General features: G+C 49.4%; 1 protein-coding gene across 12 annotated transcripts in view; it reads left to right on the top strand.

Moving 5' to 3' along the window:
* CENPE (centromere protein E) overlaps positions 1-25,112 on the top strand; it is a 383,839-nt gene that overhangs the window by 226,965 nt on the left and 131,762 nt on the right. For 11 of the 12 annotated variants that reach the window (XM_075350220.1, XM_075350205.1, XM_075350197.1 and 8 more), the window contains exons 18-22: positions 15,325-15,399; positions 16,141-16,260; positions 16,343-16,477; positions 19,088-19,265; positions 19,528-19,682. In XM_075350220.1, coding sequence (XP_075206335.1) covers positions 15,325-15,399; positions 16,141-16,260; positions 16,343-16,477; positions 19,088-19,265; positions 19,528-19,682 — 663 coding nt within the window. The remainder of the gene's footprint in view (positions 1-15,324; positions 15,400-16,140; positions 16,261-16,342; positions 16,478-19,087; positions 19,266-19,527; positions 19,683-25,112) is intronic. The other variant, XM_075350238.1, reaches the window with a different exon arrangement.

Here is a 25,112-nt window from a genome sequence, read left to right as displayed (position 1 = left end):
AAAAAATAAGCAGTTACTGAGCCATATATCCCGAAAAATGAGAATGCTACGGGTCATGGAATATGGCATAAAACGTGCACCACTTTTTTCAGACAAACTTCCAAATTTGTTTTAACCCCTTATATAAAAGTAAACCTATACATGTTTGGTGTCTACGAACTCGCACTGACCTCAGGCATCACACCCACACATTAGTTTTACCATACAGTGAACACTGGATAAAATATCTCAAAAACCATAGTGCTATCGCACTTTTCTTTATCGTTCCTATGGGAGACCCAGACCATGGGTGTATAGCTACTGCCTCCGGAGGACACACAAAGTTACTACACTCAAAACGTGTAGCTCCTCCCTCCTAGCATATACACCCCCTGCTAGCCAGACCTAGCCAGTTTCATGCTTTGTGTCAGGAGGATCACACACACACATGCATCCTTTTTTGATTTTTCATTTTTTCTACAGATTTGGAAGAAAAGCGGGTCCACTGGACCCCCGGCATGTCCCTTCACACCTCCCTGGCGGCGGTGCTGTTAAGGTTGATTCAGGGCAAGAGCCCTTCATGCCGCGCTCCTTCACCATCCCTTAGGGGCTCTGGCTTGAAGTGAGAGCCAACACGGTTCTCACTGCCTTGCAGGAGACCGGCCTCCATCCGCAGCCCTTTGGCAGGACCCTGCTGGACGGAGCACTGGACCCCCACCCCACCAGGGACTGGACCCTGCGTCTCAAAGCTAAGTATAGAGACGTTATTCAGAGGGTCCTTCTGCAATGTGGGGCACTTTATTGGGGGGACAGTGATTGACTTTGATAATGCTGCTTTTACTGTGTTTCCGGCCGGTTCCACGGTTTTTACTGTGTACCGCGCCGATGATGCCTGATTTTCGGCCGCATGCATAACTCTAGGCCCCGACTTCAGCCGCGGCCTAGTTTTCGTTTCGTTCCCCTGCATGTCAGTCATGCAGGGGGACTCTGCAGCGCCGCCCAACCGCCGCTCTGCACAGGGGAGGACACTCCTTGTTGGGAGATGATTCCCTCCCCTGTACATCTTCTTAGCCCTCCGATTCCCGCTCCTGGGTTAACCCCCGCCCTCCCCCCTCACTCTAGCGCCATTTTCTCAGCGTTCTTAGTACGCTGATCGGCGCTGGCTGCTCTGCAGTGCAGAGGGAGTGGATATCTGGCTGGGGGTCCAGGCTTGGAACCTGGGGGGGCACTCACAATAGCGGCCTGATAAGTCACAACCTCTGGTTGTGCACTTTTTATACACTATCAAGGCATTCTGAAGGAGTTAATTCTTTATTTTAGAACCTCCTCCTCAGCAGCATGTCTCTCTAGGAGCAAAGCTCCAAGGCTGTACACTACATGCTCTGCATGTAAGCTTATATTGCCTGAACCGGCCCATACTGTAATGGTTCTTATGTGGTGGTGCCTCAGCCTGGAGTCGCCCCAGGCTGAACCCCACCTCTGCAGCAGGTCTCACAGAGCGAGGCTGCAGGCTGTTTTTTATTATCCACTGCTGGTGGGCTCGTACGGCGAGCTCATAACCACTGTGGCCCCTCAGCTTGGAGGCTCATTCATGGTCCCTCCAGCTGCTCCGGGTTCGGTGGCTGACCCCTGGGGGAATCTTTTTTCCAGGGGTCGGCTGTCCCGGCATCTGCTGAGCATGCAGCCCCCTTCTCAGGGCGTTCTCTGCTTGCTCAGCAAAGCTCACAGACCCCGTCCTCCTGACAGGGAGACGCAGGGTCCCCTGTCCTCCCCGTCCCGCAGCTCCGATACGAGCTGACTCTCTGGACGAGGAGGATGTCTCTATCAGGGGCTCGGACGCTGCCTTAGGTACTTTGATCCGTCCGTAGGTGACGCGGATGCGAATGATTGGATTGCGTCCATTATACTTGTATTGGACCTCCATCCGCCTGTATCAGGGGAGTATTCCCCGCTGGCAAAAGGCATCAGTATACCTTTAAGGAGTGTGTTCCTTAACCACTCCAGTTTTCAGGCCGCTGCGTCCAAGCCCGCAGCCTGTCCTGCAGATCCCACAGCGGGGTTCTGCTGCCTGTCTCCCCCTTCCATCAGAGGTGGTCAAGGAGTGTACTCATTCGCCAAGGGTGGCCACTCCGGTGTCTAGACTTTCAGCCCGGATAGTTGTATCAGTGGCTGACGGCACCTCTATAAGGATCCCACGGTACATTAATTTTGTACTGGACCTCAATCAGCCGGAGTTACCTTATCTAGGTGAACACAACGTGTGTTCCTTAAACCACTCCAGTTTTCAGGCCCCTGTGACCAGCCCAGGGTCCGTCCGCTCTGACAGTCGCTTCCCATGAAGCGTGATTCTGAGGACTGTGTTTCCCCTGTCCACCAATGGTGGTCAAGAGGTGGGCTCATTCACCTCAGGTGGCTCAGCCCGGACCGTTATGTCAGTGGCTGATGGCTCCTCAGAGGAGATGCATTCCCTCACAGGGACTCTATGCCCAAGACGGTTGCCTGAACTTCCAGACTTCAGTCTTTTCATCCTCTGCCAAGTCTGCCATGCTGGACACCGCACGGCGGTGGTCTTGGCTACTTTCCTCGCTATCCGCAGGCTCCTGTGGCTTCGGAAATGGAAGGCAGAGGCCTCTATAGAGGGTCCTTACTGGGTTCCCCTTGGTGGGACCAGTCTCTTCGGAACCAACTAGATGAAATTCAGGAAGCTCTCGGCGAGGAGAGTTCTTCCTTGCCACAAACCTAAACCAGGGAACCTGTCCAGGGCAGGAATCAGTTGAGGTTTCGGTGGTTTCCGTTCCTCCATCTGATCGTCCTCTAGCTCGGCCTAGGTTCATAGAACCAATTGGCTTGAAGCTGCGTCTTTAGAAGACCGCAGGAGATGCTGCCACTTAGTCAGCTTCCTCCGAGCTATCTAGCCGCCAACCTCCTCCTGGTCGGTGGCAGGCTCTCTCCACTTGGCAACGTATGGTTCTAACACGTCTCCGTTCAGTGGGGGCGGGATTATATCTCCCATGGCTACAGGATGGAATTCTGTCCACCCGCCAAACAGATTTTTTCTGTCACCTCCTCCCGGCTCCAAGGCTTCTCACAGGCCGTGCATTTCTTGCAGGCCAATGGAGTAATTGTACCGGTTCCCGACTGGGAACGGTTCTGAGATTTTTGTTTAAATCTATTTCCAGTCCCCGAACAGGGTGGTGCCTTCCGGCCTGGATCTTTAGCTTTTCAAGCATGGTCAGGTGTGGCGTTTTCACATGGAGTCTCAGTCTTGTTCCGTGTGTTTTTTTTCACCGGACCAATCAAGAACCCAAGGAGATTCCCTAGCAGTCATCGGCATCACAGATGCCTTTCTGCAGGGGTCAATCGCAGGTTCACACCAGCGTTGACTACGTTTTGCCATCAGAGTGGTCCAATTCGTGGCTCTTCCCTTGCGGTTAGCCACGGCCCATCGAGTATTCTCATGGGGCTGCTGTGATTAGGGTCCTGCACCCCTAAGGTTTGGCAGTGATCGTTTGCCCTGGACGGCCTTCTTCTCAGGGCTTCATCCAGTGCAGACTCTTAGCAGAGTACTTCGCTTACTCTCGCCACTCTAACCTATTCGGGTGGCTTGTCATTCTGTTCAAGTCCACTCTGACTTCGAACCAGAGGTTCTTAGGGACGCAATTCGAGACTGTCGGCTCTTGTGAAGCCGCTCTTAGTCGATCAGTAGTCCCTCCGCTGGCGGTCGACGTCGTTCTATCAGACACCAAATACAGGTGCTGGTCAGACGGTGGCGTCAATGGAAGCGATTCCTTGCCCGCCTGCGTCCTCTGAGACTGGATGTTTTCCGCTGTACACGCGAACTCCCTCCTTCCACGGTGTGGTGGCTTTGCCACTGACCGGGGGCTTGTTTGCAGTGGTGGTTTCGGCCACTCTGTCTCAGGGACGCTCCTTCCTGGCCCCGTCCCGGGTGATCCTCACCAGGGTGCTGGTCTTTCCGCCTTGGGAGCAGTATATCTCCACCGCGGAGCGCAGGGCGCTTGGACTCTGTCCGAATCAGCCCTCTAGATCAATGGGCTGGAAATCAGAGCTGTATTCTAGCTCTCTAAGCCTTCACCATCTGTTGGCGGCTAGGCACATTCGAGTTCAGTCGGATAACGTGACAGCGTTTTCCTACGTCAACTTCCAGGGCGGGACACTCAGCCGCCTGGCAATCTTGGCGCCTCAACATTCTTCAGTGGACAATGGACTCCTAGTCCACCGTATCCGCAGCCCACATCCTAGATGTCAAACTGCGAGGCAGACTATTTCAGCTGTCCAACCGTGGTCCACAATCCTCAGGTTTTGCAGTAGACACACTGGTTCATGTTTGATCCAGCTTCGCCTCTACCTCTTGCCCAGAGGCCTGCGCAAGATCAGTAAAAAAAAAAAAAAAAAAAAAAAAAAAAAGGGGACGTCGGGTCATTCTCTTACTCCAGACTGCCCCAGGCAGGCTTGGTATCCTGACCTGCTCCTTCTGTCCGTTGGGTTGCCATGGCATCTTCCGGACCGTCCAGACCTTTTCTCAAAGGTCCGGTTTTTTCCGTCAGAATTCTGCATTCTCAGATTGACGGCGTAGCTATTGAGTCCTGGATCTTAGCGACTTCTGGTATCCTTCCTGAAGTCATCTCCGCTATGACTCGAGCTCCAAGGTGTCCTTGGACCTTTTTAGCCTTGCCGACCCTCCTGTCCCTTCCACAGTCCGGTCTACAGCTAGGACTATCCCTCAATAACTGACAGGTCTCGGCTCTGTCAGTATGTGCCAGCGGCGTATCGTCCGGCTGGCTCCGGTGCGCTCCTTTTTAAGGGCGCGTCTCACATCATTCCGCCTTTCCGGCGGCCTATGGAACCCTGGGACCTTCATCCGGTCCTCCCGGTTCCCGGAAACCCCCCTTTGCGCCTCTTAGGGAGGTTTCTTTGTTTCATCTTTCACAGGAAGTAGTCTTTCTAGTGGCTATAATTTCCCGCCAGGGAGTTCTGGCTGCACTCTGAGTCACCCCCTTCTTTGGTCTTTTGCATCAAGACAAGGTGGTCTCCGTCCGACTCCGGATTTTTTTCCCTAAGGTGGTTACTGCTTCCACCTTATCCGGGGCAATTTTCCTGCCTTCCTTTTGTCCGGCTCCTGTTCATCGCTTTGAGGAAGCGTGGCATCTCCTGGATCTGGTGCGGCCGCCCCGGATCTATGTGTCTCGCACCGCCGTTATTAGGCGGTGCACCTCTCTCTCTGGTACTGACTGCTAGTCAACGTAGCGGTCTCGGTATCTAAGCCGACCCTGGTTCGTTGGCTTAGGTCGGCCATTTCCGAGGCCTACAAGGTACTCAAGTGCCTTCCCCGCCGGGGATCAGAGCACATTTGATCAGACCGGTCCGTGCCTTTTGGGCTTTCAGGCACCAGGCTACGGCTCAGTAGGTCTGTCAGACTGCAGCTCGAATTAGTCTGCGTACTTTTTCGAAGCTCTATCCAAGGCATGCTCTTGCTTTGGCAGACGCGGGCTTGGGCTGACGCATCTTTCAGGCGTCTGTCGCCCATTTGTGAAGTTGGGTTTTCCTGCTTCTCAGTTGTCTGTTTATTCCCACCCATGGACTGCTTTAGGACGTCCCATGGTCTGGGTCTCCCATAGGAACGATAAAGAAAAAGAGAATTTTGTTACTTACCGTAAATTCTTTTTCTTATAGTTCCGTCATGGGAGACCCAGCACCCTCCCTATTGCCTGTTGGCAGGTTTCTTGTTCCGTGTGTCTTCACCGGCTGTTATTGTTGTAGACAGAGATCCCGGTTCTTCCGGATTTTCCTCTCTCTTCTTGTGGGTGGATGTCCTCCTTCAGCTTTTGCACTAAACTGGCTAGGTCTGGCTAGCAGGGGGTGTATATGCTAGGGGGGAGGAGCTACACGTTTTGAGTGTAGTAACTTTGTGTGTCCTCCGGAGGCAGTAGCTATACACCCATGGTCTGGGTCTCCCATGACGGAACTATAAGAAAAAGAATTTACGGTAAGTAACAAAATTCTCTTTTTTTTTTTTTTTTGCAATTTTCTGCATTTGGAATTTTTTTGCCATTTTCCAGTACACTATATGGTAAAACTTTTTTTCGTTGAAAAGTACAGCTCGTTACGCAAAAAATGAGCCCTCACATGACCATATTGACTGAAAAATAAAAAAGTTACGTCTCTTAGAATAAGAATGGCGAAAAAAAAAAAACGGAAAGCGAAAAATCGGCCGGTCGTGAAGGGGTTAAATCTACCATTAGACACCATTCGTTGTCTGAGCCTTGTACAGTGCCTTGCAAAGTTTGCAGACCCTGTGAACTTTATCCAATTATATATTATATTATATTATATTATATTTTTATTTTTTTTTTTAACTTTACAAACTTAAATGCATTTTATTGGGATATTGTGATTTATCAAACACAAAGTAACAAGTAATTGAAGTGATACATGGTTCTCAGCTCTTTGCTGCAGTTAGTGCTGCATGTCTTTTAGGGTATGTTTCTATCATCTTTGCATACTAGAGGTTGAAATATTTGGATCGGTGAACAGCAATTTTTAAGTCTTGCCACATATTCTTCGGGGATTTAGGTCTGAACTGTGACTGGGCCGATCACATATGCATATGCTTTTGATCTAAAACATTCCATTGTAGCTGTGCCAGTATGTTTAGGGTCACTGTCCTGGTGAAGGTTGAACCTAAGCCCCAGTCTCAAGTCTTTTTCAGCCTCCAACCGTTTTTACTCTGATTGCCCTGTATCTAGCTCATCTATCTTCCCATGAACTCTGACCAGCTTCACTGTCCCTGCTAAAAAAAAAAAAAAATCATCCCACAGCATGATGCTGCCTCTAACATGTTTGATAGTGGGGATGGTATTTTTTAAAATATGCAGTATTAGTTTTCCTGCACACATAGCATTTTACATTTAGCTAAAAATAGTTCTACTCTGCTCTCATCTGACCAGAGCACCTTCTACATGCTAGCTGTGAACCCTACTTTCTTCAGCGCTCTATTGGGAGACCCAGACGATTGGGGGTATAGCTACTGCCTCCGGAGGCCACACAAAGCACTACACTAAAAAGTGCAAGGCCCCTCCCCTTCTGGCTATACCCCCCCGTGGTATCACGGGTTCTCCAGTTTTCAAGCTTTGTGCGAAGGAGGTCAGACATCCATGCATAGCTCCACAGATTTTAGTCAGCAGTAGCTGCTGACTATTTCGGATGGAAGAAAAGAGGGCCCATATAGGGCCCCCAGCATGCTCCCTTCTCACCCGTTGATGGTGTTGTAAGGTTGAGGTACCTATTGCTGGTACGGAGGCTGGAGCCCACATGCTGCTTTCCTTCCACATCCCCCTGGGGGGCTCTGAGGAAGTGGGATCCTGCCGGCCTCAAAGCTCTGACGCCGGGCTCCATCCACAGACCCATTTGAACCTGCTGGATACGGAGCTGGAGTACCGTTCAGGGACATGGCCCTGCACCATTACAGGTACTCTGTGTCCCCGTACACACAGGCACAGCACACTCCAGACTTGCTGGGTGTGCTAGTGCGCCGGGGACAGTAAAGGGTTACAGTCACTGCAGCTTTGCTGAGTGACTTTGTGTATTGGGAACTACCGCGCCGGACGCTCCGGGAGCGGCGGCGCGGCTGGGACTTGTAGTTCGCCGGGGACTGGGCGCCGACCGCGCTTTTACGGCGGCGGCGCTTATAAATCCAGTCCCCGGCTTCTGCGGCCTAGTGCCGCTTCGTTCCCGCCCCCTCCCTGTCACTCAGGGAAGGGGACAGACGCTGAGCAATCAGCAGCGCCGAGGGCTGGAGCCTTTTTACATGCTCCAGCCCTCTCACTGCACACTGTCGGACGCCGGATTCCCGCTCTGACTTGGGGCACGCCCACGGCCCGCCCCTCCTCACACGAGCTGGGGAAGACGCCGGCAGCCATTACTGCAGTCCGAGCTCGGACTTTCGGCAACCAGGCAGGACGGTGGCGACCATACACCCGCTTATAGGCGGGCGGTAAGCGGCACACATAGGGCTCACCCCAATATATACTGCAGTGTGTACATGTGTATTTTAACTGCATAGGTCGCTATATGCCCGCTTGGAGAGCGACACATCAGCAGCAGGAAAGCAGGTGTGCTAAGGCACAGGCTTTCTAGGCTGCTTGTATTGCACGTACTGAAGTGTTCATTTGTGTTTATGCTTGTATGCTATACACTGCACTGTACAGTCGCTAGTCTTAGCTATATTCTCCTGGAATGGCTAGACTACAGCAGCAGAAAACCAAGGGTGCTGGGGCACAGGTTTTTTTCTATGCTGCTTGTATTGCATGGGCTGCAGTGTGCATTTGTACTTGTGCTTGTATGCTATACATTGCACTGTATGGTCACTCTTCTGGGCTATATTCCCCTAGATGACTAGTCTACAGCAGCAGAAGAGCAGAGGTGCCAGGGCACAGGCTTCTATGCTGCTTGTATTGCTTGTGCTGCAGTGTTCATTTGTACTTTATGCTTGTATGCTATACATTGCACTGTACGGTCACCAATCTTGGCTATATACTTCTAGATGGCTAGTCGGCAGCGGCAAAAAAGCAACACAGATTTTCAGTGCTGTTTTTTACTACATGGGATGCTGTTCATGACACCGTCCCATTGTGTGCATGCTCCCCTGTAGCACTTCGTCTGCCGGCGTCTCTAGCACTTCGTCTGCCGGGGTCTCTACTAGTCGTGGCCAAAGAAACCACCTGTCATCCCTGTCCAAGGACAGGGACGGAGTTGCAGTTTCGACAGATATATTGTCATAAGATAGAGACTTGCAGTCCAGACAGGCCATGGGCAATCTTCCTGACCAACCTCATTTGGAACGGGGGGGTCCCAGGAGGACTCTCTGTATGATAAGGCAGCTCTCCAGGACTTTGATCCTGACATCGCTATCAATCCGGATACACCGGATGGTAACGCCATACGGAATGATCCTATAGCGTCCATCAATGGAAGGTTGGATTTTTCTCCCTCAGCTCCCCCAGTGGAGGAGTCAGCTTCACAGCAGGAGAAGTCCCTTTTCAGTATCTCAAACGGATATTGAGTATTTTTCTGGCCACGCTGACTTCAGAGAAGCAGTCCAGAAACACCACGCTTACCAGATAAGCGTCTTCTCCAAACGTTTTTAAGATACACGTTATCCCTTTTCCCCTGACGTGGTCAAGCGCTGGACCCAGGGTCCAAAGGTGGATTCTCCAATCTCCAGGCTTGCGTCTAGAGCCACAGTTGCACTGGAGATGGGGCTTCACTTAAAGATGCCATTCACAGACAGATGGACTCTGGTTGAAATCTGTCTAGGAGGCTATCGGCGTGTCGGTTGCTCCGGCATTCACAGCCGTATAGGCAACCTAACCTTTTCAGCTGTTCTTGCACAGCTGGCCTTGTGCACATGTACATCTGTACCGCAGAGGCGTCCGTAACTCCGCAATGTCTGCACTGCGACTTACCCTATTAATGCTGTCCTAAGAGTACAGTCGAGGTTTCGGTCCTTCCCAAGCTCGGGCAGGTCCCAATTGTCCTCGTGCAAAAGGGCTACAAAACCTCAGACGGGCTCAGATTCCGGCCGGGCTCAATCACGCCCAAGGAAGGCAGCCGGAGGAACCGCTACCAAGGCGGTCTCCTCATGACTCTCAGCTCTCTCTCTCCGCATCCGCGGTTGATGGCAGACTCCCCCGCCTTTGGCGACATTTAGCTGCCACAGGTCACAGACCGGTGGGTGACGGACATTGTGCTCACGTGCACAGGACAGTGTTCTGTTCTCGTCCTCCGACTCCATTCTTCAGAACGGCCCCACCTCCCCACCGAGCAGATGCCCTGCTGCAGGCGGTGGACGCTCTAAGAGCAGAAGGAGTGGTGATCCCTGTCCCCCCTCAGGAACGAGGGCGAGGGTTTGTACTCCAATCTCTTTGTGGCTCCAAAAAAGGACGGCTCCTTCCGTCCTGTTCTGGACCTAAAACTGCTCAATAAGCATGCGAACGCCAGGCGGTTCCGGATGGAATCCCTCCGATCCGTCATTACCTCAATGTCTCGAGGAGACTTCCTTGCCTCAACAGACATCAAAGATGCCTATATCCACGTGCCAATTGCTACGGAGCACCAACGTTTTCTACGTTTTGTGATAGGAGACGACCATCTTCAGTTCGTAGCTCTGCCATTCGGTCTGGCGACAACCCCACGGGTGTTCACCAAGGTCATGGCAGCAGTGGTAGCAGTCTTGCACTCTCAGGGACACCCGGTGATCCCTTACTTGGACGATCTACTCGTCAAAGCACCCTCCCTCGAGGCATGACAACGCAGCCTGAATGTTGCGCTGGAGACTCTCCAGACTTTCGGGTGGATCATCAATTTGGCAAGGTCAAATCGGTCACCGACTCAATTCACTAACGTATCTCGGCATGGAGTTCACACTCTATCAGCGATAGTGAAGCTTCCGCTGAACAAGCAGCGTTCACTGCAAACAGAGGTGCAGTCTCTCCTTCAAGGCCAGTCGCACCCCTTAAGGCGCCTCATGCACTTCCTAGGGAAGATGGTGGCAGCCATGGAGGCAGTTCCCTTTGCGCAGTTTCATCTGCGCCAACTGCAAGGGGACATTCTCCGCCAATGGGACGGGCAGTCAACCTCCCTGGACAGGAAAGTCTCCCTTTCCCAGACGGCCAAGGACTCTCTGCAATGGTGGCTTATTCCCACCTCATTGTCACAGTGAAGATCCTTCCTACCCCCATCCTGGGCAGTGGTCACGACAGATACGAGTCTGTCAGGGTGGGGAGCAGTTTGTCTCCGCCACAGGGCTCAGGGGACGTGGACTCAGCAGGAGTCCACCCTTCAGATCAATGTTCTGGAAATCGGGGCAGGGTATCTTACCCTACTAGCTTTCCAGCAGTGGCTAGAAAGAGAGCAGATCCGAATCCAGTCGGACAACTCCACAGCGGTGGCATACATCAACCACCAAGGAGGGACGCGCAGTCGGCAGGCCTTCCAGGAAGTCCGGCGAATCCTCATGTGGGTGGAGGACACAGCATCCACCATATCCGCAATTCACATCCCGGGCGTAGAAAACTGGGAAGCAGACTTCCTCAGTCGCCAGGGTATGGACGCAGGGGAATGGTCCCTTCACCCGGACGTGTTTCAGGAAATCTGTCGCCGCTGGGGGGTGCCGGACGTCGACCTAATGGCGTCTCGGCACAACAACAAGGTCCCGGCATTTATGGCACGATCGCGCGATCACAGAGCTCTGGCGGCAGACGCCTTAGTGCAAGATTGGTCGCAGTTCCGGCTCACATATGTGTTTCCACCTCTGGCACTCTTGCCCAGAGTACTGCGCAAAAAATCAGATCCGATTGCAGCCGCGTCATACTCGTCGCTCCAGACTGGCCGAGGAAATCGTGGTACCCGGATCTGTGGCATCTCCCGGTCGGCCGACCGTGGTCACTACCAGGCTGGCCAGACTTACTGTACCAAGGGCCGTTTTTCCATCGGAATTCTGCGGCCCTGAACCTGACTGTGTGGCCATTGAGTCCTGGATCCTAGCGTCTTCAGGATTATCCCAAGGGGTCGTTGCCACCATGAAACAGGCTAGGAAGTCCACCTCTGCTAAGATCTACCACAGAACGTGGAAGATTTTCTTAACCTGGTGCTCGGCTCAGGGAGTGTCTCCCTGGCCATTTGCATTGCCTACTTTTCTTTCCTTCCTGCAATCGGGGTTAGAAAAGGGCTTGTCGCTCGGCTTCCTTAAGGTGGAAGTCTCGGCACTATCCGTGTTTTTTCAGAAGCGTCTAGCACGTCTTTCTAAGGTGCGCACGTTCCTACAGGGGGTCTGTCATATCGTACCCCCGTACAAGCGGCCGTTAGATCCATGGGATCTCAACAGGGTATTAGTTGCTCTCCAGAAGCCGCCTTTCGAGCCTCTGAAGGAAGTTTCCTTTCTCGCCTGTCACAGAAGGTGGCGTTTCTCGTTGCGATCACATCGCTTCGGCGAGTGTCTGAGCTGGCAGCTCTGTCATCCAAGGCTCCCTTCCTGGTGTTCCACCAGGACAAGGTAGTGCTGCGCCCCATTCCGGAGTTTCTCCCTAAGGTCGTATCCTCATTTCATCGTAATCAGGATATATCCTTGCCTTCCTTTTGTCCTCATCCGGTTCACCGGTATGAAAAGGACTTACGTTTGTTAGATCTGGTGAGAGCACTCAGACTCTACATTTCCCGCACGGCGCCCATGCGCCGTTCCGATGCACTTTTTGTCCTTGTCGCTGGTCCGCGCAAGGGGTTGCAGGCTTCTAAAGCCACCCTGGCTCGATGGATCAAAGAACCAATTCTAGAGGCCTACCGTTCTGCGGGGCTTCCGGTTCCTTCAGGGCTAAAAGCCCACTCAACCAGAGCCGTGGGTGCGTCCTGGGCATTACGAAACCAGGCTTCGGCTCAACAAGTGTACCAGGCAGCTACCTGGTCCAGTCTGCACACTTTCACCAAGCATTATCAGGTGCATACCTATGCTTCGGCGGATGCCAGCTTAGGTAGAAGAGTCCTGCAGGCGGCAGTGACACCCCCGTAGGGGAGGGCTGTTTTGCAGCCCTAACATGAGGTATTTCTTTACCCACCCAGGGACAGCTTTTGGACGTCCCAATCGTCTGGGTCTCCCAATAGAGCGCTGAAGAAGAAGGGAATTTTGTTACTTACCGTAAATTCCTTTTCTTCTAGCTCTTATTGGGAGACCCAGCACCCGCCCTGTTGTCCTTCGGGATGTTTTTGTTGTTTGCGGGTACACATGTTGTTCATGTTGAACGGTTTTTTCAGTTCTCCGATGTTACTCGGAGTTAATTTGTTTAAACCAGTTATTGGCTTTCCTCCTTCTTGCTTTGGCACTAAAACTGGAGAACCAGTGATACCACGGGGGGGTATAGCCAGAAGGGGAGGGGCCTTGCACTTTTTAGTGTAGTGCTTTGTGTGGCCTCCGGAGGCAGTAGCTATACCCCCAATCGTCTGGGTCTCCCAATAAGAGCTAGAAGAAAAGGAATTTACGGTAAGTAACAAAATTCCCTTCTTGCTTTTTGCAAACGCGACATTTTATGGCTTTCAAAAAAAATGGCTTTCTCTCGCCATCTCTTCCATGAAGGCCAGATTTGTGAAGTATACAGCTAAAAGTCATCCTGTGGACAGATTCTCCCACCAGATCTGTAGATCTCTACAGCTCCTCAGTGACCATGGCCTCTTGGTTCCTTCTGTAATTAGTAGTCTCCATGCTCAGGATGTGCGTTTAGGCGGACGGCTGTGCATTGGTAGGCTTGTACCTGTGCCATACTCCCATGTCTGGATGATGGATTGAACAGTGCTCCGATATTGAGATGTTCAGAGATTCAGCTTTTTTGTTTGTTTGTTTTGGTTTTTTTTTTGTTTTTTTAAACTAACCTTGCTTTACTAGTCTCAACAATTTTATCCCTCACCTGTCTGGTGTGTTCCTTGGTTTTCATGCTTTTTGACCCCTAATATTCTCAAAGAAACCTTCTGAAGCCTTTACAGAACAGTTGTCATTATACTGAGAAAAAATTACACACAGGTGGACTCAATTTACTAATTGATTTCTGGAGGCAATTGGTAGCTCAGGGTTTTATGTAGGGGTATCAGACTACAGGGGGGCTGAATAAAAATGCACATCAGTTTTCAGTCTTATATTTTTAACATAACCCTGTATAATTTCCTTTTACACTTCACAAATACTTGCTATTTATGGTATATCACTTACAATCCTAATGAAATACACTTGTTTGTGGGTATAACATAAAAATATGGAGAAGTCCGAGAATACTTTTTCAAGAGATTGTAACGGTCTAATTAGACCGTTACAATTAGTTTTTTCATTGTTGGCTGCTGCAGTTTTTGTTCTCTCATCTCCCCAATGATCTGATACTTTGGGTTCACTGGTTTTAAACTGATCATGACGGCATACTTCTACTTTTGGATCAGTCTGGTCCTAGCAATCAGAACAAACACTTTACTAGATTTTTTTTTCTGCATGTGCATTAAAAAAAAAAAAAAAAAATTTAAACCACTTCACTTTCTTCATACTTACAACTTATATAGTGCCAGATTGTTTATGACGATCAGGTTTGCCAAGATTGAATTGGGATACCCAAACAGACCAGTTTGGGTTTAGAATTGTCCTCCAAGGCTGGGTTCATATTGCCTTTTAGCCATTGACAGTAATAGTGTAGCAAGAGTCAATGCCCTCAGTCAGACATCATCATTTTCAGCCATAGCTGCCTATTTGAGGCTGTCTCCAAGGCACAGACAACTAGGTTTTGGCGGCCAACTCAAATTGGTAGATATGGCTGAAAATGTCTGACCTAAGGGCACAGTGACTCACGCCACATCATTCCCATCAATGGCCTGAACCCCCTTTTGCCAGCCTAAATTGAGCCCATGACCAGGCTAAAACACCATGTGACCCCAGTCCAAGGCTTTAAAGTGAACCTGTCTGGTGCAATATGTTCCCAGAACCATGAGCAGTTCTGGGTACATATTGCTAATCCCTTCCTAACTGTCCCTGTATACGCTAGCATAGAGAAAGGGACTTTATCCTAATGAGCATGGGGACTAGTCCCAAAGGCATTATATACCCCGACTAGTCCGCCCTCTTGATACACCCCTGTGAGCGTGCTGACATGCTATTCAATGCAGCATCACCAGCGGTGAAGCGCGTACCTGTGTTCGCTGTGACTGGGCTTCTGAATGCTGGGCACTTCACGTCATGCGCAGTATGAACCTGGGTGTATGCGTCCTGGCTTCAGAGTGGTTTACTGCGCATAACTGGAAGTGCCTGGCATTCAGAAGAGCGAACACAGGTATGCGTGTCATTGTTGGTGATGCTGAATAGAATAGCATAGTACGCCCCTGTGGGCGTACTAACATGGTAAGAGGGCGGACTAGTCACTTCACTCATTAGTATAAGATAAAGGGATATTTAGAAAGTTTCTAAAGATTTTATCTATGCTAGTGTATACAGGGACGGTTAGGCAGGGAATAGCAATATACACCCAGAACTGCTCGAGGTTCTGAGTGCATATTGCGCCTGACCGGTTCCCTGAAAGGGTCCACATTACTAAAATGGCAAAGTCTTCTCTTGGCTCTAAAATTGAACACATTTCATGAAGAAAGTGAATGATGCATAATCGGTGGCTGAATTACTGGGACGCTGGGATAATTTCACTTCATCTTGTGGTAATTTTTTTTTTTTTTTTTCTTTTCTTATTGCGGTGATTGGCTGTATAATCAACAAATTGCTTGGTAATGCTTCCTGCCCTATTGCTAATTGCTTTCCAGGCACAACTAACGCATGAAAATACCAACCTAAAGAAGTTAATTGACAATGCCGAGGTGTACAATAAAGAGCTGGAGGTGAGCTTTCGTTGCATCAGTCTATTAATACTTATGGCAACCAAGGCGAAATTCAACCTTTTGAAATGGTATAAAGAAAAATAAAATGACCTGTAATTTTAGGCAGTTTTTAATGTTGTGTTGACAAACTCCACAAAACAATATATAAAAAAAACCTTACAAAACCGCTACAGAAATCTTAGCCCTGCCCATAAATATGACCTCCCATTAAAGAGTCCACAGGTCCAAGAAGTACATTGTAGTGGATGAGAGAACGAGTGATTAGGAATATCCCCCATCCTTTCAGTACCTATAGACCTGGCCAGCCAGGGATATGGCGGACCATGCATGCAGCCCCTTGCAATGGATTTAGATTGCTTACTGGAAAATATCTTGCATATCTATTTCATGAGGACAAAGTGTGTGTGTGTGTGTGTGTGTGTGTGTGTGTGTGTCTTTACTTTTACTTTACTTTACTTTACCAATGCTAATAGTTGCCTAGAGTTTGATTGGTGGTAGCCCTCTATTAGGGTTACTTTATGATATGTGTTTCCCTACCGGCAGGTGGACATGAGTCATGTTGGAGGGGTTCAGCCAGTTGCAGACGCCTGTCCTTCAGGTTTCTGTGCCCACCATGGTTTTATATTGGGCTCAGTCGTTTCCTTCCTCCCATTTTATTTAGTCTTTTTAGATCGTTCATAAACCAGCTATAGTGCTGTGAGCCCAGCATAATGGGGTGGTCTTATTTTTTTAATGTTTCAGAATGAAGTAGAAGACAAATTAAAACTATTGCTAGAACGAGAAAAGCACATAGCAGAATTGAAGAAAGAATCCGAAATACTACAGAAGAAAGCTAGATGTTCTGATCTCATGGCATCCATGGTATGCAGATTTCTACTCAAAGCTATAACATACCACAGGTCATGTATACGTATGTCTGCATAATACCTTGTGGGATTTTTAGGGTAACGGTGAAAAACTGTGTGAAGAAGTGTTCCAGATGCAGCAATCTCTTAGTGATGCTGAAATGGTGACCCGTGACGCACAGAGGGAAGCCTCCTTCCTAAAAAGTGAGAATCTGGAGATGAAAGAAAAGATGGTAAGGGCAGTGTTACTTTTAATATAGATTAATGCACCAATAGTGCAATTGTCTGACACTTTAGAGCACCTGACAGTAGCACTATGCTTGTGCAAGATAGCGCAGTGGAAATATATGGCAGAGACCTTTTCTTGAGCCATCGGTTGTGCTAAATTGTGTCTAGTATTCATAGGAAACTAGGTTCACGAGCGCCATTAATTTCTACAGCACTTCCCAAATATAATAATCACTGTCCCCATTGGGGTTCACAGCATAAATTCCCTATTAACCCCTTAACAACCGCGGGCAGTAAAATTACGTCCTAAATGTCATAATGTTACTGCCCGCGGTCCTCCGGTGGCAGCATGCCGCGATTGGCGCACATCTCAGCTGATTTTCACAGCGGAGATGTGTGCCTGCTAGGCACGAGCAGAATCGTTATCTGCTCGTGCCGATTAACCCCTTAAATGGCGCTGTCAATACGTGACAGCGCCATTATAAGCGCGATCGCGGTAAAGTTTTACTTACCGCCCGATACCGGAAGTCACGTGACGCGATCACGTGACTTCCGATAGTTGTCATGGTAGCACAGGGTCATGTGATGACTCCTGTACTACACATGACTTGCTTTCACTTTCGCTGTGCCAGCGGCACAGCAAAAGAGAGCGTATCTGCGGTTTACAGCTATGTAGCTGTGATCAGCAGATACTGCAGAGCGATCGGATTGCTGATCGCAATAGCCCCCTAGGGGGACTAGTAAAATAAAAAAAAAAGTTAAAAAAAAGTTTAAAAAAATTAAAAAAAACCTAAAAGTTCAAATTACCCCCCCATTCGCCCCATTCAAAATTAAAGGGTTCAAAAAGTAAAAAATATACACGCATTTTGGTAATTCCAAACGCCAAAACGAGGTGTTTTTTTTTGTCGCCACAACTTTTGAACAAAATGCAATAAGAGGCGATCAAAACTTAGCATCTGCGCAAAAATGGTACCGTTAAACGTCAGCTCGAGACGCAAAAAATAAGCCGTCACTGAGCCATAGATCCCGAAAAATGAGAACGCTACGGGTCAATGAATATGGCGTAAAACGTGCGCCACTTTTTTCGGAGAAACTTACGATTTTTTTTTAACCCCCTTATATAAAAGTAAACCTATACATGTTTGGTGTCTACGAACTCGCACTGACCTGAGGCATCACAAACACACATCAGTTTTACCATATAGTGAACACAGTGAATAAAATATCTCAAAAACCATAGTGCTATCGCACTTATTTTTTTGCAATTTTTCTGCATTTGGAATTTTTTTGCCGTTTTCCAGTACACTATATGGTAAAACTGATGGTTTCATTTAAAAGTACAGCTCGTTCCGCAAAAAATGAGCCCTCACATGACCATATTGACTAAAAAAAATAAAGTTACGTGTCTCAGAAAAATGGCGAAAAAAAAAACGGAAAGCGAAAAATCGGCCGGTCGTGAAGGGGTTAATAAGTTTTTGAAGCGTAGGAGGAAACCCATTCAAACATAGAGAAGCATACAAAATCATTGCAAATGTTCTTGGTGGGATCCCAGCTCTGCAAAGAAACAGTGCTAACCACTCAGCCACCGGGCAGATCAGTGCACTTGAAGTTTAACTCTTTTCAGAGAGTAAAGCGGGCTTTACATGCTAAGATATCGTTAATGAATTATCGTCGGGGTCACGGTGTTTGACGCACATCCGGCGTCATTAATGAGATGGCAGCGTGTAACCCTTAAGAGCGATCTTAAACTATCTCAAAAGAGGGCAAAATCGTTTGCCGTGGAGAGGTCGTCCTGAAACAAAAAAAAAAACGTTTTCAGGATGTTAGCGATGTTGTTCGTCGTTCCTGCGGCACCACACATCGCTATGTGTGACACCGCAGGAGCGAGGAACATCTCCTTACTGCCTCCATCGGCAATGCGGAAGGAGGAGGTGGGCGGGACGTTTACGTCCCGCTCATCTCCGCTTCTATTGGCCATGTGACGCCGCATGACCCCGCCCCCTTAGGAGGCGGTTCGTTGGCCAGAGCGACGTCGCAGGGCAGGTAAGTCCGTGTGACGGGTGTTAGCGAGGTTGTGCGACACTGGCAACCATATGCCCGTGTACCACAACAAACGGGGGGTGGGTACGATCACTTGCGATCTCGCTAGCGAGATCGCAGCGTGTAAAGCCTGCTTTAGACTCTGCTGCATAGTCTCCTTTTTTGCTTTTTACACTGTCAAGAAGTGGTTGTGGTGCTGGCCAGGAAAGGGAAATTGGAGCCATAAACTGAAAGTGCATCAATATAAGACAAATTTTAGCATAACTGATGGCGCAAAAATAGGTATTGTTTGACTTGACACCTTCTACCCAGCATAATCTCTGCTTGCGTAGCGGCAGTATAGGTGACCTGTTGTCTTTTAAAGCTAACCAGTCCAGCAATTTTTGCTTCCCTTTTTGAGAGCAGGTGAGCTTTGATATGTAGTAAAGCGTAGGAGTTGCGGAATAACGCTTTACATGACATGACATACAAGATTTCTTATCCTGCGCGTACACACCCGCTATCTGGTCATGTGTACAGAGATGGCTGGGGGTGTTGCGTTTCTTTAATGCATTTTGTAATTGTGTGTTGCTTAGGATGAGCTCTTAATTCGCTGTGAAAAAAGGGAGAAAGATGCCTCCGATTACGAGAAGCAGCTGGAGATTGAGAAGTGCAAATACAAAAGGATGCAGAATGACTTGCAGAAGGAATTGCAATATGCCTTTAATGAAATTAGCCAGCTCAACGGCCTTTTGATTGGAAAAGTCCCCAAAGGTTTGTCAAGTAATCGTGTATGAATATTGGTTACATACGAGACTGCAAAAATCTGGATGGATGAATCTCTTGACGGCCTTTGAGGTCCGTCTCTTGACGGCCTTAGAATATTTATATTACACAAACTGAAATTAAAGGATCTGTATATGTGAGTGATACAACTTAAATAACACAGATTCTCTTTCTTGTGTGTAGCTATATACATTATTATCTAATAGGAAACTGTTCACATGTGAATGCTAAGGCTCCTCTAATTTTGCAGAGCTTTTGTCTCGCATTGAGCTTGAGAAGAAGGTTGAAGATTATTCTAAGCAGTTGGCTAGTATTTTGGAGGAAAAGAATGATCTGGAGCAGAAAGTTGTCAGCTTGTCAGAATCCTTACATTTACATAGTGAAGTCGAAAACCTTAAGGACCAGGTGAGTTTATTCCCACTGACTCATTAGATCAATGCTACATACTAAGGCTATGTGCTCACTGAGCGTTTTTCGCTGCGTTTTTGTGCGGTTTTGGGCTCAAAACTCCATGACTTTGCTTCCCCAGGAAAGTCTATGACTTTTCATATTTGTCCGCACACTTTTTTTTTGTTTTTTTCTTTTTTTTTTTTCAGCTGCGTTTTTGAGATTAAAAAAAAAAAAAAAAATGGACCTGTCAATTCTTTGCTGTGTTTTTTCATTCTTTTTTCCTCCCATGCAATGCATTGGAAAAACTCACTGCAACGCGGTAAAAATGCATGCGTTTTTGTGCATTTTTGCTGTGGGTGCGTTTTAGCGGCCAAAAACGCTCAGTGCGCACAGCCTAAATCTTACCTAGTGGTTTTCCACTACTTGGACAACCCCTTCTCAATACTTGTTTCCTCTTTGTAAAATAACATTGCAGCCAATCAGCACTGGCTTCACTCTCCACCTTTAGACAAATCGCATACATTCATAGAAAATGTGCGGTTTCTCACTTCCTCGGGTTGTATATGATGTGTCTGAAGGTGGAGTGTGAAGCCAGTGCTGATTGGCCACATGGATCATGTGACATGGCAATGTCATTTGATCCCCAGGAGAGGCAGGGCCAACACCTGGATGGGTGCCAGAGGCAAATATATAGGGCTGTATTAAGTTGTTTTGCTGTGATTTTTATTCATAAAAGTTCAAAGCCGTTTTGGGGTGTGTGTGTGTGTGTGTGTGTGTGTGTGTGTGTGTGTGGTTTTTTTTTTCTTGTTTACGGTATCGGCAAAATATCATACACACTTGTTCGTTTTTTGGTTGTGTTTTTTGTTTTTTTTTTTTTTTGTTTTTTTACTTCCACCCATATAAAACAATAACAATAATAATGTTGTTGTCACATAAGCATCAATAGTATGCTAATATAATAGAAATACTATATTGCCGTAGTATTTTATAATTGGAGGGATGTGCTCATTTTCTTATAACACGTACCACATATTGGGATAGGATCTTAGAAATCCACTTCAAACATAAATTAAATTGTGACAATTTAATATTAAAAGCAATTAATGTCCTACTCAAGCATGATTCCCCTGACGAAGCTGCTATGCAGCGTAACGCGTGGGGCTCGTTCCATGATACTCCCTATTGAAGCAACTGCTTTGCTTCTTTAGCACCACAGCTATTTTGGGTCCCTACCCTCTTCATGCGGTTCCCTGCTCACATACTTGCCTGACTAATCCATCATGATACTGAGCCTGGCTGGTAACTGTGTAGCTTAGGGTTAACCCCTTATATTACCTTTCACACATGTAATTTTCATGGGAGGGTTACCCTTGACTTGCTACTATTTCTTCGGCGCTCCATTGGGAGACCCAGACGATTGGGTGTATAGCTACTGCCTCCGGAGGCCACACAAAGCATTACACTAAAAAGTGTAAGGCCTCTCCCCTTCTGGCTATACACCCCCCGTGGGATCACGGGCTGCTCAGTTTTCAAGCTTTGTGCGAAGGAGGTCAGACATCCACGCATAGCTCCACTGTTTAGTCAGCAGTAGCTGCTGACTATATCGGATGGAAGAAAAGAGGGCCCATATAGGGTCCCCAGCATGCTCCCTTCTCACCCCACTTGCGGTTTGTTAAGGTTGAGGTACCCATTGCGGGTATGGAGGCTGGAGCCCACATGCTGCTTTCCTTCCCCATCCCCCTGAGGGGCTCTGTGGAAGTGGGATCTTACCGGCCCCCAAACCCTGAGGCCGGGCTCCATCCACAGACCCAGAGACCCTGCTGGAGGAGCTGAGTACCGTCAGGGACAAGGCCCTGCAACATTCAGGTACTCTGTGTCCCCGCACAGACAGGCCACGCACACTCCAGACTTGCTGGGTGTGCTAGTGCGCCGGGGGCAGTAGCGCTGCGCGCTCGGGTTAGAGTTACTGCAGCTTAGCTGAGTGATTTTTATGTGTTGGGAACTACCGCGCCGGCCGCTCCGGGAGCGGCGGCGCGGCTGGGACTTGTAGTGCGCCGGGGACTCGCGCTGACCGCGCTTTTACGGCGGCAGCGCTCATAAATCTAGTCCCCGGCTTTTGCGGCCTAGCTCCGCTTCGTTCCCGCCCCCACCCTGTCAATCAGGGAAAGGGAGAGACGCTGTTCTATAGTCAGCGCCGAGGGCTGGAGTCTTATTTACATACTCCAGCCCTCTCACTGGGCACTGTGGGACGCAAGTTTCCCGCTCTTGGTCTAAAAACGCCCAGGGCCCGCCCCTCTCCACAGGACGACGGCAGCCATTCCTGCATGCAGTCTGGCTGGAGAACGGACACAGGCTCTGGGGGACTCAGACAAGGGGCTCTGGCGACCACACACCCGCGTTTATGCGGGCGGTAAGCTGCACATAAGTGCTGGCCCCACTAGTGCCACAGTGTTATTTGGTGCACTTTTTCCCTGTACCATATATATTTATATTGCACTGTACGGTCGCTTCTTGGCTTATACCCTATATTGCTCTGAGGAGACAACAACATGTCATCCGCAAAACGCAAGGGTGCCAAGGCACAGGCGGTATGCACTGCTTGTGCCGCATGTGGGGCTAATCTACCGGCAGGTTCCAATGACCCCCATTGTGTGCAATGTTCAATCCCTGTGCCACTTCGGCAGCCGGAGTCTATGGTAGTAGTGGCCCAGGCAGAGACGCCTGTGAACCCTGCCCCGGTGACTGGGACAGAATTTGCAATTTTTGCTGATAAGATGTCTGTGACTATGACAAAAATCCTGGAGACCTTGCAGTCCAGGCCAGTTACTCAGACCATGGACACTGCTGTGTCTATGCTCCCCGGTCCCCCTCAGTTGGAACTAATCCGTACTTCAAGGGGGTCCCAGGCATCACAGGCTGAAGACTCTGACTCGGATGACAGTCCCAGGCAGCCTAAGCGGGCTCGCTGGGAAAGACCCTCGACGTCATCACACTGGTCAGGGTCTCAGCGAGAAGAGTCTCTGTATGAGGAGACAGAGGTGGGTGATCAGGAATCTAATCCTGACACCGCTCTCAATCTAGATACCCCTGATGGTGACGCTATGGTAAATGACCTTATAGCGGCCATCAATAGACTGTTGGATATTTCTCCCCCAGCCCCTTCAGCAGAGGAGGCAGCTGCACAGCAGGAGAAGTTCCATTTCCGGTATCCCAAGCGTAAATTGAGTACTTTTCTGGACCACTCTGACTTCAGAGAATCAGTCCAGAAACATCATGCTTATCCAGACAAGCGTTTCTCCAAACGTCTTAAGGATACACGTTATCCCTTTCCCCCTGACGTGGTCAAACGCTGGACCCAGTGTCCAAAGGTGGATCCCCCAATATCCAGGCTTGCGGCTAGATCCATAGTTGCAGTGGAGGATGGGGCTTCACTTAAAGATGCCAATGACAGACAGATGGACCTTTGGTTGAAATCTGTCTATGAAGCTATCGGCGCGTCGTTTGCTCCAGCATTCGCGGCCGTGTGGGCACTCCAAGCTATTTCCGCTGGTCTGGCACAGGTGGACTCTATCATACGTCCAGCAGTGCCGCAAGTGGCGTCCTTAACTACGCAAATGTCTGCGTTTGCGACCTACGCTATCAATGCGGTACTGGACTCTACGAGCCGTACCTCAATGGCGTCCGCCAACTCTGTGGTTTTGCGCAGAGCCTTGTGGTTAAAGGAATGGAAAGCAGATTCTGCTTCCAAGAAATGTTTAACCAGCTTGCCACTATCTGGAGACAGACTGTTTTGGTGAGCAATTGGCTGAAATCATTAAACAGTCCAAGGGTAAGGACTCCTCCTTACCCCAGCCCAGATCAAGCAAACCTCAACAGAGGAAGTGGCAGTCGAGGTTTCGGTCCTTTCGAGGCTCGGGCAAGCCCCAATTCTCCTCGTCCAAAGGGACTCAGAAGGAGCAAAGGAGCTCAGATGCCTGGCGGGCTCACTCACGCCCCAAGAAAGCAACCGGAGGAACCGCTTCCAAGCCGGCTGCCTCATGACTTTCGGCCTCCTCTCTCCGCATCCTCGGTCGGTGGCAGGCTCTCCCGCTTTTGCGACATTTGGCTGCCACAGGTCAAGGACCGGTGGGTAACAGACATTTTGTCTCACGGGTACAGGATAGAGTTCAGTTCTCGTCCTCCGCCTCGGTTCTTCAGAACTTCCCCACATCCCGACCGAGCAGATGCCCTTCTGCAGGCGGTGGGCTCTCTAAGAGCAGAAGGAGTGGTGATCCCTGTTCCTCTTCAGGAACAAGGGCAAGGTTTTTACTCCAATCTCTTTGTGGTGCCAAAAAAGGACGGCTCATTCCGTCCTGTTCTGGACCTAAAACTGCTCAACAAGCATGTGAACGCCAGGCGGTTCCGGATGGAATCCCTCCGCTCCGTCATTGCCTCAATGTCTCAAGGAGATTTCCTTGCATCAATAGACATCAAAGATGCTTATCTCCACGTGCCGATTGCTACAGAGCACCAACGCTTTCTACGTTTCATGATAGGAGACGACCATCTTCAATTCGTAGCTCTGCCATTTGGTCTGGCGACAGCCCCACGGGTTTTCACCAAGGTCATGGCGGCAGTGGTAGCAATCTTGCACTCTCAGGGACACTCGGTGATCCCTTACTTAGACGATCTGCTTGTCAAAGCACCCTCTCAAGAGGCATGCCAACTCAGCCTGAATGTTGCGCTGGAGACTCTCCAGACTTTCGGGTGGATCATCAACTTTTCAAAGTCCAATCTGTCACCGACCCAATCACTAACGTATCTTGGCATGGAGTTTCATACTCTCTCAGCGATAGTGAAGCTTCCGCTGGACAAGCAGCGGTCACTACAGACAGGGGTGCAGTCTCTCCTTCAAGGTCAGTCGCACCCCTTAAGGCGCCTCATGCACTTCCTAGGGAAGATGGTGGCAGCAATGGAGGCAGTCCCGTTTGCGCAGTTTCATCTGCGCCCACTTCAGTGGGACATTCTCCGCCAATGGGACGGGAAGTCAACATCCCTGGACAGGGAAGTCTCCCTTTCCCAGACGACCAAGGACTCTTTGCAGTGGTGGCTTCTTCCCACCTCTTTATCACAGGGAAGATCCTTCCTACCCCCATCCTGGGCAGTGGTCACGACGGACGCGAGTCTGTCAGGGTGGGGAGCAGTTTTTCTCCACCACAGGGCTCAGGGTACGTGGACTCAGCAGGAGTCCACCCTTCAGATCAATGTTCTGGAAATCAGGGCAGTGTATCTGGCCCTACTAGCCTTCCAGCAGTGGCTGGAAGGAAAGCAGATCCGAATTCAGTCGGACAACTCCACAGCGGTGGCATACATCAACCACCAAGGAGGGACACGCAGTCGGCAAGCCTTCCAGGAAGTCCGGCGGATTCTGATGTGGGTGGAGGACAGAGCATCCACCATATCCGC

This window comes from Anomaloglossus baeobatrachus, chromosome 1 (genome assembly GCF_048569485.1).
Source record: "Anomaloglossus baeobatrachus isolate aAnoBae1 chromosome 1, aAnoBae1.hap1, whole genome shotgun sequence".
Taxonomy (NCBI): Eukaryota; Metazoa; Chordata; class Amphibia; order Anura; family Aromobatidae; genus Anomaloglossus; species Anomaloglossus baeobatrachus.
This window is presented reverse-complemented; position numbering and strand designations above follow the sequence as displayed.